The sequence below is a fragment of the Nicotiana tabacum genome, chromosome 5, assembly GCF_000715075.1.
Source record: "Nicotiana tabacum cultivar K326 chromosome 5, ASM71507v2, whole genome shotgun sequence".
NCBI lineage: Eukaryota > Viridiplantae > Streptophyta > Magnoliopsida > Solanales > Solanaceae > Nicotiana > Nicotiana tabacum.
In genome coordinates, this window is record NC_134084.1 from 87,406,420 (window position 1) to 87,419,507 (window position 13,088).

The 13,088-nt window shown below is 35.5% G+C and overlaps 2 protein-coding genes across 5 annotated transcripts; one reads left to right on the forward strand and one right to left on the reverse strand.

Annotated features, from left to right (window-relative positions):
* The first annotated feature begins 1,319 nt into the window (after positions 1-1,319).
* LOC107798485 (DNA repair protein recA homolog 2, mitochondrial) lies at positions 1,320-8,023 on the forward strand. Of its 3 annotated transcripts, XR_012709631.1 has the most exons (9): positions 1,320-1,536; positions 1,708-1,756; positions 3,169-3,377; positions 4,138-4,225; positions 4,961-5,133; positions 5,326-5,472; positions 5,555-5,689; positions 6,398-6,828; positions 7,797-8,023. XR_012709631.1 is itself a non-coding variant. In XM_016621488.2 (8 exons), the coding sequence occupies exons 1-8, from the start codon at positions 1,456-1,458 to the stop codon at positions 6,698-6,700; spliced, it is 1,185 nt and encodes a 394-aa protein (XP_016476974.1). In that variant the 5' UTR covers positions 1,320-1,455; the 3' UTR covers positions 6,701-6,963. The 3 variants fall into 3 exon arrangements, 2 of the variants coding, with proteins under 2 accessions (XP_016476974.1, XP_016476975.1); XM_016621488.2 differs by lacking the exon at positions 7,797-8,023 and having other exon boundaries at positions 6,398-6,963; XM_016621489.2 differs by lacking the exons at positions 1,320-1,536; positions 7,797-8,023 and adding an exon at positions 2,017-2,150 and having other exon boundaries at positions 6,398-6,963.
* Positions 8,024-8,413: 390 nt separating this feature from the next.
* LOC107798484 (protein IQ-DOMAIN 12) lies at positions 8,414-11,953 on the reverse strand. Of its 2 annotated transcripts, none has more exons than XM_075253777.1 (6): positions 11,829-11,953; positions 11,343-11,478; positions 10,986-11,258; positions 9,784-10,014; positions 9,501-9,632; positions 8,414-9,298 (listed from the first exon to the last, which is right to left on the reverse strand). In XM_075253777.1, the coding sequence occupies exons 2-6, from the start codon at positions 11,418-11,420 to the stop codon at positions 8,795-8,797; spliced, it is 1,218 nt and encodes a 405-aa protein (XP_075109878.1). In that variant the 5' UTR covers positions 11,421-11,478; positions 11,829-11,953; the 3' UTR covers positions 8,414-8,794. The 2 variants fall into 2 exon arrangements, with proteins under 2 accessions (XP_075109878.1, XP_016476973.1); XM_016621487.2 differs by having other exon boundaries at positions 11,698-11,870.
* Positions 11,954-13,088: the final 1,135 nt, after the last annotated feature.

The window sequence follows — 13,088 nt, forward strand, 5'->3', positions numbered from 1 at the left end:
GTCCAAACACACATTATTTAGGTTCCGGACTCATAATAAGAGTAGGGAAAATCTTTTTTATCACTTCATTTTGATTAATAATATTTATTTTTTATCAATTCATTACATAATCATGCTAAATTTATGTGGTTGTTAGATTTAAGAAAATCATGAAAAAGAAAATATTTAACTATAACTTACATCTGGAGTTGCAATTTTAGAAATTTCTTAACTATTTTTGGTCTATTAGGTGATGCTATTATTTGATACATTTGGTTTTTTTTGGTTAAATCTTTTCTTTTACGATTTTTTATTAAATTTAAGTCAAAATTTATTGAATTTTAACAAAGATAATAAAATACTTTTGATAAAACTTAAACAATTAAAGTTGCTTGTGAAAACATCACGGGCTAGCCAGTTTTCAGACTAGTAATTGAAAAATAGCCAGCATTTGCAAAGTCATTGAAAAATAGCCATTATTTTGCTGCAACACGGAAAGTTCCAGCATAATAGACTGGAGATTGGTGCACCTATGTTAGAACTTCCGGCATATTATGCTGGAACTCCAATACACGAAAAGTTCTAGCATAATATACTGGAGATTAGAGCACCCGTATATGAACAAATTTGGTGTGGTGGCGTCGTTTCCTTTCTATTTTCTCTCATCTTGTCATTCCTTATTATTAAATAATCATATTTTATCTTTTATCCTACTTTTTAATATAATAATTCTACTTCGCATCTTATTTTTTCTTAGTAATGTTGCTAGTTTATTTTTCATATTTTTGGTGTGTCACATCATGAAATGATGACAAATGATACAATCTATCCAAACATTGTATTCATCAAACAATACAATGCAATATAATACGATACATTATGAAATGACATGTAATAAGAATCAAACAAGATGTTAGGCACTGTTTGGTTGGAAAATAAGTTATCGCATGATTAATTATCCGAGATTAGTTATCTCACCCTCTCATAGGGATAAAAATAACATTATAATTTTGGAATAACTAATCCCGAGATTAATTATACCGTTATTTTATTTCAACCAAACATGAAATGAAGGTGAACCCGGATTAACGATGAGAAGCGGTCAAATCAGTAGCAAAGGCACCAGGACGGACGGTTGGTTGAACCGGGCGATAGCTTCGCGATCGATAGCTCAGTGAGGTACGCCACCCGCCCTACTTCTAATATCTCAAATTTAATTTCGAAAGTAATTATCTATTACCCGTACCAAACGATCCCTTAAGGGACTATTTTAAATTTAATTTTAATCCCAAACATACGGGATCATCTATGTCATTTTTCTCAAAAAAAAATTGCCCCTTTTTTCGTTCTGAAAAATAAGAGAAAAAGAAGAGAGATATAAATGCTCTCCTTGTAGAATTCATGGCGGGACTTAAGAGCACTGCAGCTGCTAAAGCGCCAAAATAGAAGCGGCAGAAATGCTCTACTGAACAAACCATGGTGCCTCATTCACTTCAATTTCTTCGTTTCATTCCCTCCTCCATTCGCCGCCTTTCCATTTTTCCCTACAAACCCCAGGTAATTTTATTCTCTCTTTACATATACACAATTAAAAATATGGGTATTTGTTCCTTTGAACTTAGAATTCAGTTATAAGTATAGTTGTTATCTTGTCAGTCTTATTTTTGCTTTTTGTTATAAGTTTTCTGCTTATTATGTGTCTTTTTTTGGGGGTTAATTATTTATCAGAATGGAATTGCTTGGACAAGGATGCTGAACACTGATGCATCTTGGGCAGGTGATAAAAACCATCTTTTCTTGTTTAGTTTTATTTTTATGATTCTAAAGTTCAAAACATTTTTAATTAACATAAAAAAGTTCAAACCGTTTTTTTTGGGTGGGGGGTGGGGTGGGGTGGGGGTTACCTCTTTCAGTGGCACGTTTCAGTCCTCTTCCTCATTATTTAGAAAAATGATCCACCGATTCAGGTACAAGATATTATCATTACCGCCTAGACAATTAGACATCCAAACCGTAATCGCAACGACCCAATTGCAGGAGCGGAGCTCTACCAACTGAGCTATATCCCCTGAGCCAAGTGGAGCATGCATGAAGTAATCGGATTCTTCTTCTATTCTTTTCCCTGGCGCATCTGGCCATCCCGGACTTGAACCACAGACCTCGCCGGTGAAGTAAATCATCGCACCTACTGTCCAACCAATTGGGAGAAAATCAATAAATTCCTTTTGGGGAGCGATTCATCCTTCCCGTACGCAAAAAATGAATTTGATATGTTATAAGACTTTGGAACAACTAGAAAATTATATTATAAAATGCTTGGTTGCAAGTTCTGTAATTGTCTGGTGCTTTTGTGTTATACATACCATTTGTATCTAGTCTTTCAAACTTTTCGATGGCTGAATTTTGCTGTTCCATGTTTCCAGGTTAGAATTATATAGCAGGTTTTCTCTTTGAGACCCTTCTTAACATTTGTACGCTTAATCCCCATGTGAAGCTTTCTTGTGTTATTCTATCTGATCCGAATAACACTGACTAGGAAAGGGGAGAAAAGAGAGTGAATAATATGGGTTGTAGAGTTACACAGAGTTAAAAATTTTCTAAACATCTTGTTTCTTGATTAGTCAATGATTACAAGAGTCTAGTTGTGGACATCAATCCTTAATATATTGAGATTAGGAGGAAGAATTATTCTGTTACGCCAAGAATATTGAACATGTTGATTTTTAGTTGATTGCTGTTTACCATGGCAACTCCTTCTCAGCTATGTAGCTAGCACATGTATCCACAAGTCTGCTTGGTCAATTTTTTTTTAGAACTCTGCTTGGTAAAATTTGTTTTGCATTTACTAATTGTGTGGTATTACTATATATGTTTCGATTTAGTATGAAACATAATACTTATTGCGGTAAAATATCGGTTCACTTACAAATCAAAGAGCAATTATTTGGCAGAAAAATTGACAAATAGGAAATAGGACGAGATTATGTTCTCAACTAGTAAATGTATGTAAGATAATGCTTTATTGTATGCTGCCAAACCAATTGCTTGTCTCCAAGTACAGTTTTAGGTTGGAGTTACCTATTGGTGTTAAACTGCATGGAATCTTTTTGTGGCTTCATCGTATATCATGCTCCTCGAGCATTCAGGTGTCTCTTAATAACTCCAACCTTGTTTTTTGTTGAATCTCAGAAGGTGAATTTGATGATATCCAAGATGATACCAAAACATCAGAGAAAGCCACTGCATTGCATTTGGCCCTCTCGCAGCTTGTAGGTGATTTTGGCAAAGAATCAATGTTGTCCTTGCAGCGCTTCTTTGGTGCTAGACGACGTGCACCTGTTGTACCTACTGGCTCGTTGAGGCTTGATCTAGCACTTGGGATTGGAGGACTACCCAAGGTGATTTTATATAAAGTGATTACATTAGATGTGTTTATTTCCAAATGTGGATTTTGTCTCCGATACCGGTTGCATAAATGGGGTCTTCATGTAGTGCTGATGTGTTGTTCTCTAAATTTTTTAATCTCAAACAAGTAATGGCTGATTTTCTGTTTTCCTGTATGTGCAAAGGGCCATGAATGTCTGATCTCTTGAAGCAGTTTGCAATTTTCCTTTGCCAGACTTTAGTTTCTTTTGAGCGGAGAGGATTAGGACAGTATAGTCTATATTTGTCTTAACTTATCTTGAAAATAACCGTATTGGATTTATAAATCAGCTACTGTTCTCAACCGGCTTGTTTAAGGCTAGCATCCAATTAGAAGTGGTTTTTTATTGGCTTTTAGTGGCATAATTGTCTGAGGATAGTCATGTGCCTAGAGCATTCTCCTTCTTTTCTGCTGTGAGGCTTCACCAAATGGATATATGTCATTTAACAATAGGAAGATGCTAGTGCCATTTGTAACCATAGTTCCTTTTCCTCTGGGGAAGGGTTCTTCCAGTACATAGTAGTTTCCGGGGATTATTAGTTATAAAATAATGATTTCAGCGTGTGTTGCTTCTCTGGATCAAAGTACTTCTTTGTGTGTTTTAAATTTGTAGTGATCTGTATAATGATTTTAGTGCTTGTTGCTTCTCTAAATCAAAGTACTTTGATATTGTTGTTGTAACAAGGATATCGCGGGTATTAACACTTGCTGTTCATTTGAATTTTCTACTAAAGGGAAGAATTGTTGAAATTTATGGACAAGAAGCATCTGGGAAGACAACACTTGCCCTTCATGTAATTAAAGAGGCTCAAAAGCTTGGAGGTGAATAGTTTAATGACCTTTTACTATTCACAATATGTTTTCCTAGCTTATTATTTACATATTGTATGCTTTTGTTTTCTTTTAAATAGCATCCGCTGATAGAATGAACGGAAACTTTATCTTTTCCAGTTGGGTACTATCCTTACTTTTTTCTTTTGCATAGTTCTCATGGCTGCAAATTTTTTGTGTTTATATAGATGAGCTTACTTCATTGGCTAACAAATGGATTGAGTGCTTCTTAGTTTTATATGTCGCAGAACTCTTTTTCTTTTTTTGAGAATGAATATGTCGCAGAACTCTCAAGAAAAGACTACTTTTGTTCTGATCTTCTTCTTGAATTTTGATTAGAAAACAACTAGATCTTATTTGATCTAGTTTGACACAAAAAGTGATGCCGCTTGAAACGAGGGGCACCACATAAGGATTTAAAAAACGACGTTAGACAGTAGTGATATTAAACAGTTTGATCTGCAGATGTACTCATGGACATTGTGCAATCCATATTCTTTCCAACCTAATTACTTAAAAGAAACTAATGAAGAGTAAATAAGAAAGTGATTCTAACTCTCAACGATAAGGATGATTTACCTTTTGAAAGGAAACATTTCAATGTTTAGCATGAGATAATGATATCCAGAATGGTAAGTGTGAAATCTTTACAACCATTTCAGTTTTTCCTTCCTCAAACAATTTTCAAATTAGTTTCCTCTCATCCTATTATCTTTGTACTGATAGGTTACTGTGCATACCTGGATGTCGAAAATGGAATGAACCCCTCTCTTGCTGAAGCAATAGGGGTTAATGTAGAAAATCTCCTTATTTCACAGCCAGATTCTGCTGAGAATCTGCTGAGTATTGTTGATACCCTGACAAAAAGTGGATCCGTGGATGTAATTGTGGTTGATAGTGTAAGTGCTTCCCTTTATAATTCAAGGCTGATTTATTTGCTCCAATTTTCCCAGTATATGTCCACAATTCCCTTTTTCATTCTTGTATTTTCTATAATTTACCCAACCTGTTACTTCATCCTATTGATCCCCTAGACTCAGGCTGCTAATTGAAATTTCTAGTTTTATTTTTAAATTTTTTTCTTTTAACAGGTGGCAGCTCTTGTTCCCCGACTAGAGCTTGATGCTACTCTAGGTGACTCTCCTAAAGGCTTACAATCAAAGATAATGACACAAGCACTACGTAAAATTCATTCTTCGTTATGCAACTCTAGCACACTAATTATTTTCGTTAATCAGGTTTGTTCTGGTTACTAGAACACATTATATCTTGCTATCCGTTTTCTGTTACAGCTGGCGTACTGATCTGACCTCTATTTAGGTAAGATCGAACAAAGGATTAGCTCGAGGCTCAGGGCGTATGGAGGAAGTAACTTGTGGTGGAAATGCTTTGCCTTTTTATGCTGCTGTACGACTTAGAACGATTAGAAAACAATTGCTTAAGAACAGGGATAAGGTAAATATTGCATGTTTTTGACTCATTGGTTCGTGCCTTCAGAAATATATTTTAGTAACCCAATTATGATATGAATTATTCCGAATCTGTCATTCCGTCTCTTTCTTATGAGCATGAGAAGGAGAAAATGCTATGTCCCTACTGACAGTTTAATTTTTTTTTTTTACAAAACATAATTAATCAGATAAACAACTGAAGTCATCAGGGTAAAAAGCTTAAAATCATTTAAGTTATGCCATCGGACCCAGACATGTGTGTGTGTTAATTGTTGAAGAGAACATATGAAACTACTTCATTTGGATATTTGAGATGCTCATTGGCTAGAAGCTAATCAAATAGACGCGAGTATGAGCTATTAGTCATTTACAGTGTGTATTATTTTCAGATTGGAAGACCTCTCAATCTGTGATCCAGAACATTGACTTATGACTTTTCTTAGATCGTGTACACTTGCTATTACTGTACTATTCACTCCCTCTAGCAAAACTAGAAAGAGCTTCTGCTCCTTCTCTATAGTGTGAATCTCTCTGGGTGTCATGTCTCCGTTCTTAATCCTTACATTCACCCCAGGGAAAAAAAAATTAAAAAAAAGAGAACTCTTTACCTGCTTGTCTTTGTTTTGTAATACCCTTTGTTTCCAATGGACTTGTCAGAGATGAGTTTAAGTGATGTTGCTTTGTCACTTACTTGGCTTGAACTTTTTTCCAGATTACTGGTCTTGGGGTATGTGTCAAAGTCGTTAAAAATAAGCTAGCTCCTGCAGCAACAGAAGCTGAACTGAGGGTACAGTTTGGGGGAGGCTTTTGCATAAAATCTGAGGTTTTGGAATTGGCTTGTGAACATGAAGTCATTCTGAAAGAGGGAGGGAGCTACTTCATAGATGGAGAGGTTTTAAACAGTAGACAGGATGCTGAAGAGTATCTAGCTGCCAATGGTGCTGTTTTAGCTAAGATAGTCGATACTTTAAGAGATCAGCTATTTGTGAACAAGATGGTAAAAACAACTGATTAGATAGTCAGTTTCTGGTTTTAATCAACTCCAAAAATTTTGCTGCCTCGTCCTGCAACAGTATCCTGCTAAAGCCTGCTGAAGGAAAGCTGTGTTAATGAGCAAGGAGCAACTGAGCGTTTATTTCCTCTGTGGAGCATCTGCAGCAACCATGCTATGCAATATTTGTGAATCTTCTTTCTGTCTTATGGTCAAGTATATATTTTATTTTGGGAAAATACATAAGTTGCTCCCTCAACTTGTGCCGAAAAGTGAGTTTCCATCCCAACCTTTACGGGTGTCGTTTTTCCATCCTATACTTGTTCATACAGAATTTAATTCCACCCTAAAAGCTGATGTGGCAAAAAATTAAAAAAAATAAATAAAGTGGTGGCGCGTCTTATTTAAAGCAAAAAAAATATTTTTTTGGCAAAAAATAAAACATATTTTTGGACTTCCCCTCTCCCCCACCTCCCTTTTCTCTTCATCTTCAACCCCCCCACCCCCCTCCCCCAAACCCCTCTTTCTTCTCCATCTCAACCCCATTTCTTTCTTCTCCATTTTCACTCCGCTCATTTTTAAGAGCAAATTTTCTTGCTCTTTTCCCTTTCTTTTTCTTCAACTTTTAGATTCCTCCGGCAAACTTCCCCATTTCTTTCTTCAATTCCTCCGGCAAACTTCTATATTTTCCGGTGATTCAACAAACAAACCCAACTAGATCTTGACCCCCTTATCACCAACCTATGGCGTCACAAATTTTGTGTAGTAAATTTCATTTCTTTCTTGTCTTTTTTTCTCTCTTTGGACTCAACAAATTAATTCATTCAAATGAAATCAAAGCCATGAACCCATTGATAATGGAGGTTTTGGTGGTTGGTATGAAAAAAAGAAGAATAATAATATGTGAATGAAAAAGAAAACAGAAAAAAAGTCAAAAAAATTTAATTTATTGCATTTCTGTCATGGCGTTGATGTGGCATGCGCGTGTGGAACACCCCAGGCCATGAAAGTGGTATTATGCTTCATAAGGTGGTATTAAATTCACTTTGGACAAGTATAGGGAGGTATTAGGACACCCGTAAAGGTTGGGATGGAAACTCACTTTTCGACACAAGTTCAGGGAGCATCTTATGTATTATCCCTTTATTTTTGGTTTCGAGATGTGAGATCACCAGAGTTGTTGCTGGACTGTGTTTTATCTATAGTTCAAAACATAGAGGAGGAGCTACTTCTACTGTCCTTCATCAAGAGGAAAATTTTGGGGCTTATATTTTTGGTTTGTTTGATGAAGATCAAAAGATTAAAGAGGCCTGAAACTATGAAGCATTTCTGACTATATTCACCAAACAGGCAACCAAACTACCCTTTTTTGCCAATTTTGGTTGTTTATCTGTCAGTAATCTTACATACCAAAATGCTTTTTCGTCTACATTCGGTTAGTATAATCCATTTTCTTTAGTTTCCAAAATCAGGTGTAATCGGAGAGCTTAGACCTAAATATTGTTTAAGTTTATTCTTCAAAGAATTTTACATGAAATAATAGAGAGGTAATCTTTGGTTTAAAGAAAGAAACCAAAAGAAATTAAGCTAAGTAAATATAGCAGACACAGACTAAGCCCCTAAGCAAATACCAAACTTAGAAATGTTTCCAGGTAAAAGGCCACCAAACAACATCAAAAAATTTCTGCCTAACATACTCAACTCAGACAAAAAATTAAATAAATAAAACAAGGAATAACAAACATTGAACTATATATACATTGTGGCAAGTCTCTGCAAGTGTTAATCCAGTAATAAAAATTGTGCGCTTGCTTTCATCAATCAACTCTGGATAGATTACTCAAGCAGCTTCAAGTTCCAATTGTAGCTTCATTTTCTGATTGTTTTCAAGTCCAGAAGTAATGGTGCAAATTCAGGAGTTTCTGCTTTCCTTTGTTGGAGGTACTGAATAGAACAGGTCAATAATGTACGACACTCATCTTTGGTGGACAGAGTTACCCGGTACTTGTGTTAGTAGGAGGCAGCAATACTCATCTAGAATATGCTTGATAGCAAATATAAGATCTAGAAAAAAAAAGTATTTCTTCAATCTTGGTAAAACACCTTGTACACTCAGAGCTATCTGCTAGAAGTTGTGCTCTTTCTGTTACTGTCATTCATTTCACCATTAAATGAATTCCAAGAGGAAACCTTGAGCTTGTAAGGAGAATGTTGACCTGAAGAATATGTTTCGTGTAACCTTAGATGTTGCTTCGGCGTGCTCATTGACCTTGTTTTTGCCTTTGCAGATTCCGTAGAAGCCATGTAAGTAGGAAATATAGGAGAATTTGGTAAAGAGTTAACATCAACATTTGATTTTTGTTTTACATTAGAAAATGATCTTCTTGGGAGCGAAGAAGGAGAATGTAGTTCCTCTATGAAATCTGATCTATGTACTTTCCTCGCTTTAAGTTGCATCATTCCGTTCATGTCAGCTAGAGGAACATTTGAGTCTGTAAATTGATCAAATAACTCTACTTTTCTTGGTGCCTCAATTTCTGCCACCTGATGATCAAACCTGCAGCTTCTTCGGTTTTTCTTGCTGGTTAATAATTCCTCTAAAGTTTGATCATCTCTTCTCTCCTGAAAAGAAGCAACATATTGTAAATATGTAACTTCTATACACTGACGGTCAGGTTACCTAAAAGATAAGTACAAGTAACTGTCTATAAAAAGTGAGATTAGTAACGTGGAAAAAGAAGCAGGCTACCTGCTATAGCGTATATAAGTTAAATCTTATTTTATTAACAAAGGAGTGAGAGAATACAAATGCAAGTGAAGTTACCCGATGTGAAAACGAGTATTTCATCAAATGCTCTCTTTTGGCAATGGCTTCTTCTCTTCTTGACCACAAGGCTTCAGTGTCTTGTTCTGAAGCCAAGTTGAAATCCCAAGTCCTATGGCTCTTGCATTTAAGCTGCAAATGACCAAAACCATATAACAAATATGAAAACAGATGAATGACAATATTCAAACTGCAAAAACTAAATAAACTTTATCATTTTGGACAAACAAAATCGATTTCCCTTTCATTGAATCATAGAGAAAAGTAGAAAGATTTTTCTTACCTTTAATCCGTTAGATTTCATGCTCTCGTTTGGGCTATTAATGAGCTTCTTGTCGCTGTAGTCGTGATAATCCTCAAAGGTAGGGAGTCTAATTTGATAAACTCTTGCCTTTGGCTTTTGAAGAGGCAACAAGAAGTTCAATCTGGCAATGAGTCTTCTTCTCACAATTTCACCTCGAATCACTGCTTGAAGCTTCACCAGTCCCTTTAGAGCACTTAATGCTTTCCTTGCCTACACAACATTCCACAAGGTTATAGATTAGGCCAGAGAAGTTTTGATAAGTGAAAACGAAAAGAATAACTAAGTAGCTACAAAAACAAGCATAATATATTCTTACGGGTCGTTTGGTATGCGGACAAAATAGTACCGGGATTATAATCCCGGTACTATTTTATACCACTTGAGAAATGGTATAAAATAATACCACATTTGATGGCATAAGATGGGATACGATGGGATAATAGGTGGGATTAAATTTATACGTTGTTTGGTTGGAGGTATAAATTTAATCCCACCTCTTATTCCACCTAATCCCTCTTACCAAATGACCACTTAAAAATTGTGCCTAGCTATATAAGGGAAGGGTTTAATTAAGTGAAGAGAGATTTTCCGACGACAAAAAAGCTTTTCTTCCCAAACGAGGTGATAGACCACCTTACCAGCCAAAGGGAAGAAAAAAAAAAAGACAGGGTGAAACCTTAGGTTTTCTCCACTTGCTTTGCAGTACGAGTCTCATACAAAGCCGTGCTCCTCTAGAAGAAGAGGGGCCTGCTTCCTAGCAACTACTACGTATATTTTTTTGGGTGTATGACTCAGTTAGTAGAGCATTTGGCTGTTGACATAACGGTCGTAGGTTCAAATCCTGCTATATCCTTACACTCTACTAAGAACAAAGATGCATAGTAGCCCCAAAGATGGCTCTTTGGTCTTTTACTACCTAAATTCTCAACAAAAGATTTGACTAATCTTGGAAACTTTTTAGTCTTATCAATTTATCGATAAATGGTTGTATGAAGATCTTCAAGACGCTTATAGCAATGACTGCAATTTCTATCCTGATTACTAAGTTTAGTGATGAATTACTAGCTAATACCAGTCAAATGGAAGTCCAAAACAAGTTGATAATGGAATTGCAGGTGCAAAAACACTAAATAGACTATGGACTAAGGAAAATTTCAAGAAACACTAGAGATGATGCTTACCAGGTGGCCGCGATAAGCACTTTGGATTTTAATGGCAGCATCTTTACGTTTCCTTTTGAATTCATTTGGAGCATTCGTTAGACGGATAACATCAGCAGCAGCATTAGCAGCAGCAACAGCAGCCTCAGCAGCAGCTGCTGTTGCTATAGCAACAGCCAAAGCATGTTTCCTCTGCTCTTCCTTTGCCTCATTTAATGTTTTCTCAGGTGCTTCTATAGCAATACATTTCCTCAACTTGCACCTTCCAAAAAAACATTTCCATTTCTTTGGTTTCTGAAAATGTTTTTCATAATTTCCAAGTTTAGAAATCCAAAGATTAAAACTCACTAGTAAGCTACAGAATCTTGAAATTCAAACCTTTTGATCAGCTGTTGGTTTTGTCTCAGGAATGAAAAGTCTCTTGACAAAAGTAAACCAATTTCTTCTCTTTCCCATTTAGAAATTCATAAGTTTACACAAATAGATTTATCAAACACCTTCCACCTTCTGTATTCTGAAGAGGAGAGCAGAATTTCAGATGCATTTCTATTCCATTCAATAAAACAAAAAGGTGTAAAGCTACAATATGAAAACAAGAAACTCTCTCACATCAGCAGAATTGTTCATTTTCACAAAAGGACATTTCTTATGATGACAGCTAAGTGTTCTTGAACTCTTGGAAATAATAGATAGTTCAAAACTTTTGAGTTAGCAGAAAATTTAAGGGACATACCAGTTTTATGGACATGCAAAATTTGGTAAACATCAAACAACAAGTCTTGCCAGTGATTCTTGAATAATAATTGTTGTTTAATTTTCTCCCCTAATGCATGTCTCTTATATCCAACAAGGTGAAATACTGACCTCACTTATGCTTTGAGAAGCACACCATGTGCTGTGGAATATGAAATGGAAGAGTGAAAAGCTAACTTTAGACAAAGGGTTCAGGAAAAAAGAATTGATGTTTCAATTATGTTAAAGTACTTTTGGTGGTGACTTGTGGGAACTCTTTTTAACATAATAATAATATTAATAATAATAAAAGGCCCTCTTCTTTTGCTCCCTTTCCCCTCTTCTCTAACTGTCATTTTCCTAACTGAGAACTGACCTTTTCAAATGTCTTTTTCTGCTTTGAAATTTACTGATTTAACCTGGGTAATTACTGATTTAACATGCCACACTTCTCCGGACCCCGCGCATAGTAAAAGCTTAGCGCACCGGGCTGCCCTTTTAACCTGGGTAATTACTCTTTGCATTCAATTGCCAAAGAGAAGGATTTGGTGGTTTTTGTATTTTTCATTCTTTAGTTTGTCTTTTTCTAGGAGTTTTTGTTAACAAAAAAGTAGCATTATTAGTTTAGGGATAAAGATGAATTTCAGTTATTTATAATAATTACTACTTACTACTATCAGAAATTATGCCAGAGGAGAATATTTAAAAATATTGCATATTTATTCACATCTTGGTGCAACATATGTTAATCTCAACTAACTTGGAACTGAGATGTAACTATTATTATTTATTGTAATATTTTAATTATTACTTCTTATGAAATTAGGGTCTAGGACAATGATTGGTTTTGACTAATATAAATCTTTCTATTCCTAGCATCACCATCTATCTCAAGGTCATTGCTGGTCTTGAAAATAGGCTATTGGAATAAAACTTTTAACATCAACTCATAACAATAATAAGAATGACTAAGCTTTTGCTCCAAACAAGTTAGTGTCGCTCTAACTCATGTCATTATCAGCTCGTGGAATGATTCCAAATTTCGAAATTTTCACAATGTGTTGAACTGTTCAACTAGATTACAGCCCGATAACTTCTCTTGGTAATTTTTAACAAGCTATATTCTCTCTTCCTTATCCACTAAGCAAATAAAAAATTATACACTATTAAAATTAAAACGGCTAAAATCGACGGCCAAAACCGGTTATTAAAGGTCAGCTTCTAAGGAAAACCGATCAAAAAAGGGTGGTTGGTAATCGATAGGTCTGCAAAGAACCAACTGAAAATAGTCGGTCTGGCAAATTAGAATTTTGGTCTACTTTTTGTCACATGACCCAAGTAAAATTTAAAAAACCGACCGCCAACAATCGGTTCATATTAATATTTTTTTTA

Coding starts and splice junctions, on each gene's coding strand:
- LOC107798485 (XM_016621488.2), top strand. CDS start 1,456: ATGGTGCCTCATTCACTTCAATTTCTTCGTTTCATTCCCTCCTCCATT. Junction 1,757..3,168: donor CACTGATGCATCTTGGGCAG/GTGATAAAAACC, acceptor GTTGAATCTCAG/AAGGTGAATTTGATGATATC. Junction 3,378..4,137: donor GGATTGGAGGACTACCCAAG/GTGATTTTATAT, acceptor TTTCTACTAAAG/GGAAGAATTGTTGAAATTTA.
- LOC107798484 (XM_075253777.1), bottom strand. CDS start 11,420: ATGGGAAAGAGAAGAAATTGGTTTACTTTTGTCAAGAGACTTTTCATT. Junction 11,259..11,342: donor AACCAACAGCTGATCAAAAG/GTTTGAATTTCA, acceptor AAACATTTTCAG/AAACCAAAGAAATGGAAATG. Junction 9,633..9,783: donor TGAAATCTAACGGATTAAAG/GTAAGAAAAATC, acceptor GGTCATTTGCAG/CTTAAATGCAAGAGCCATAG.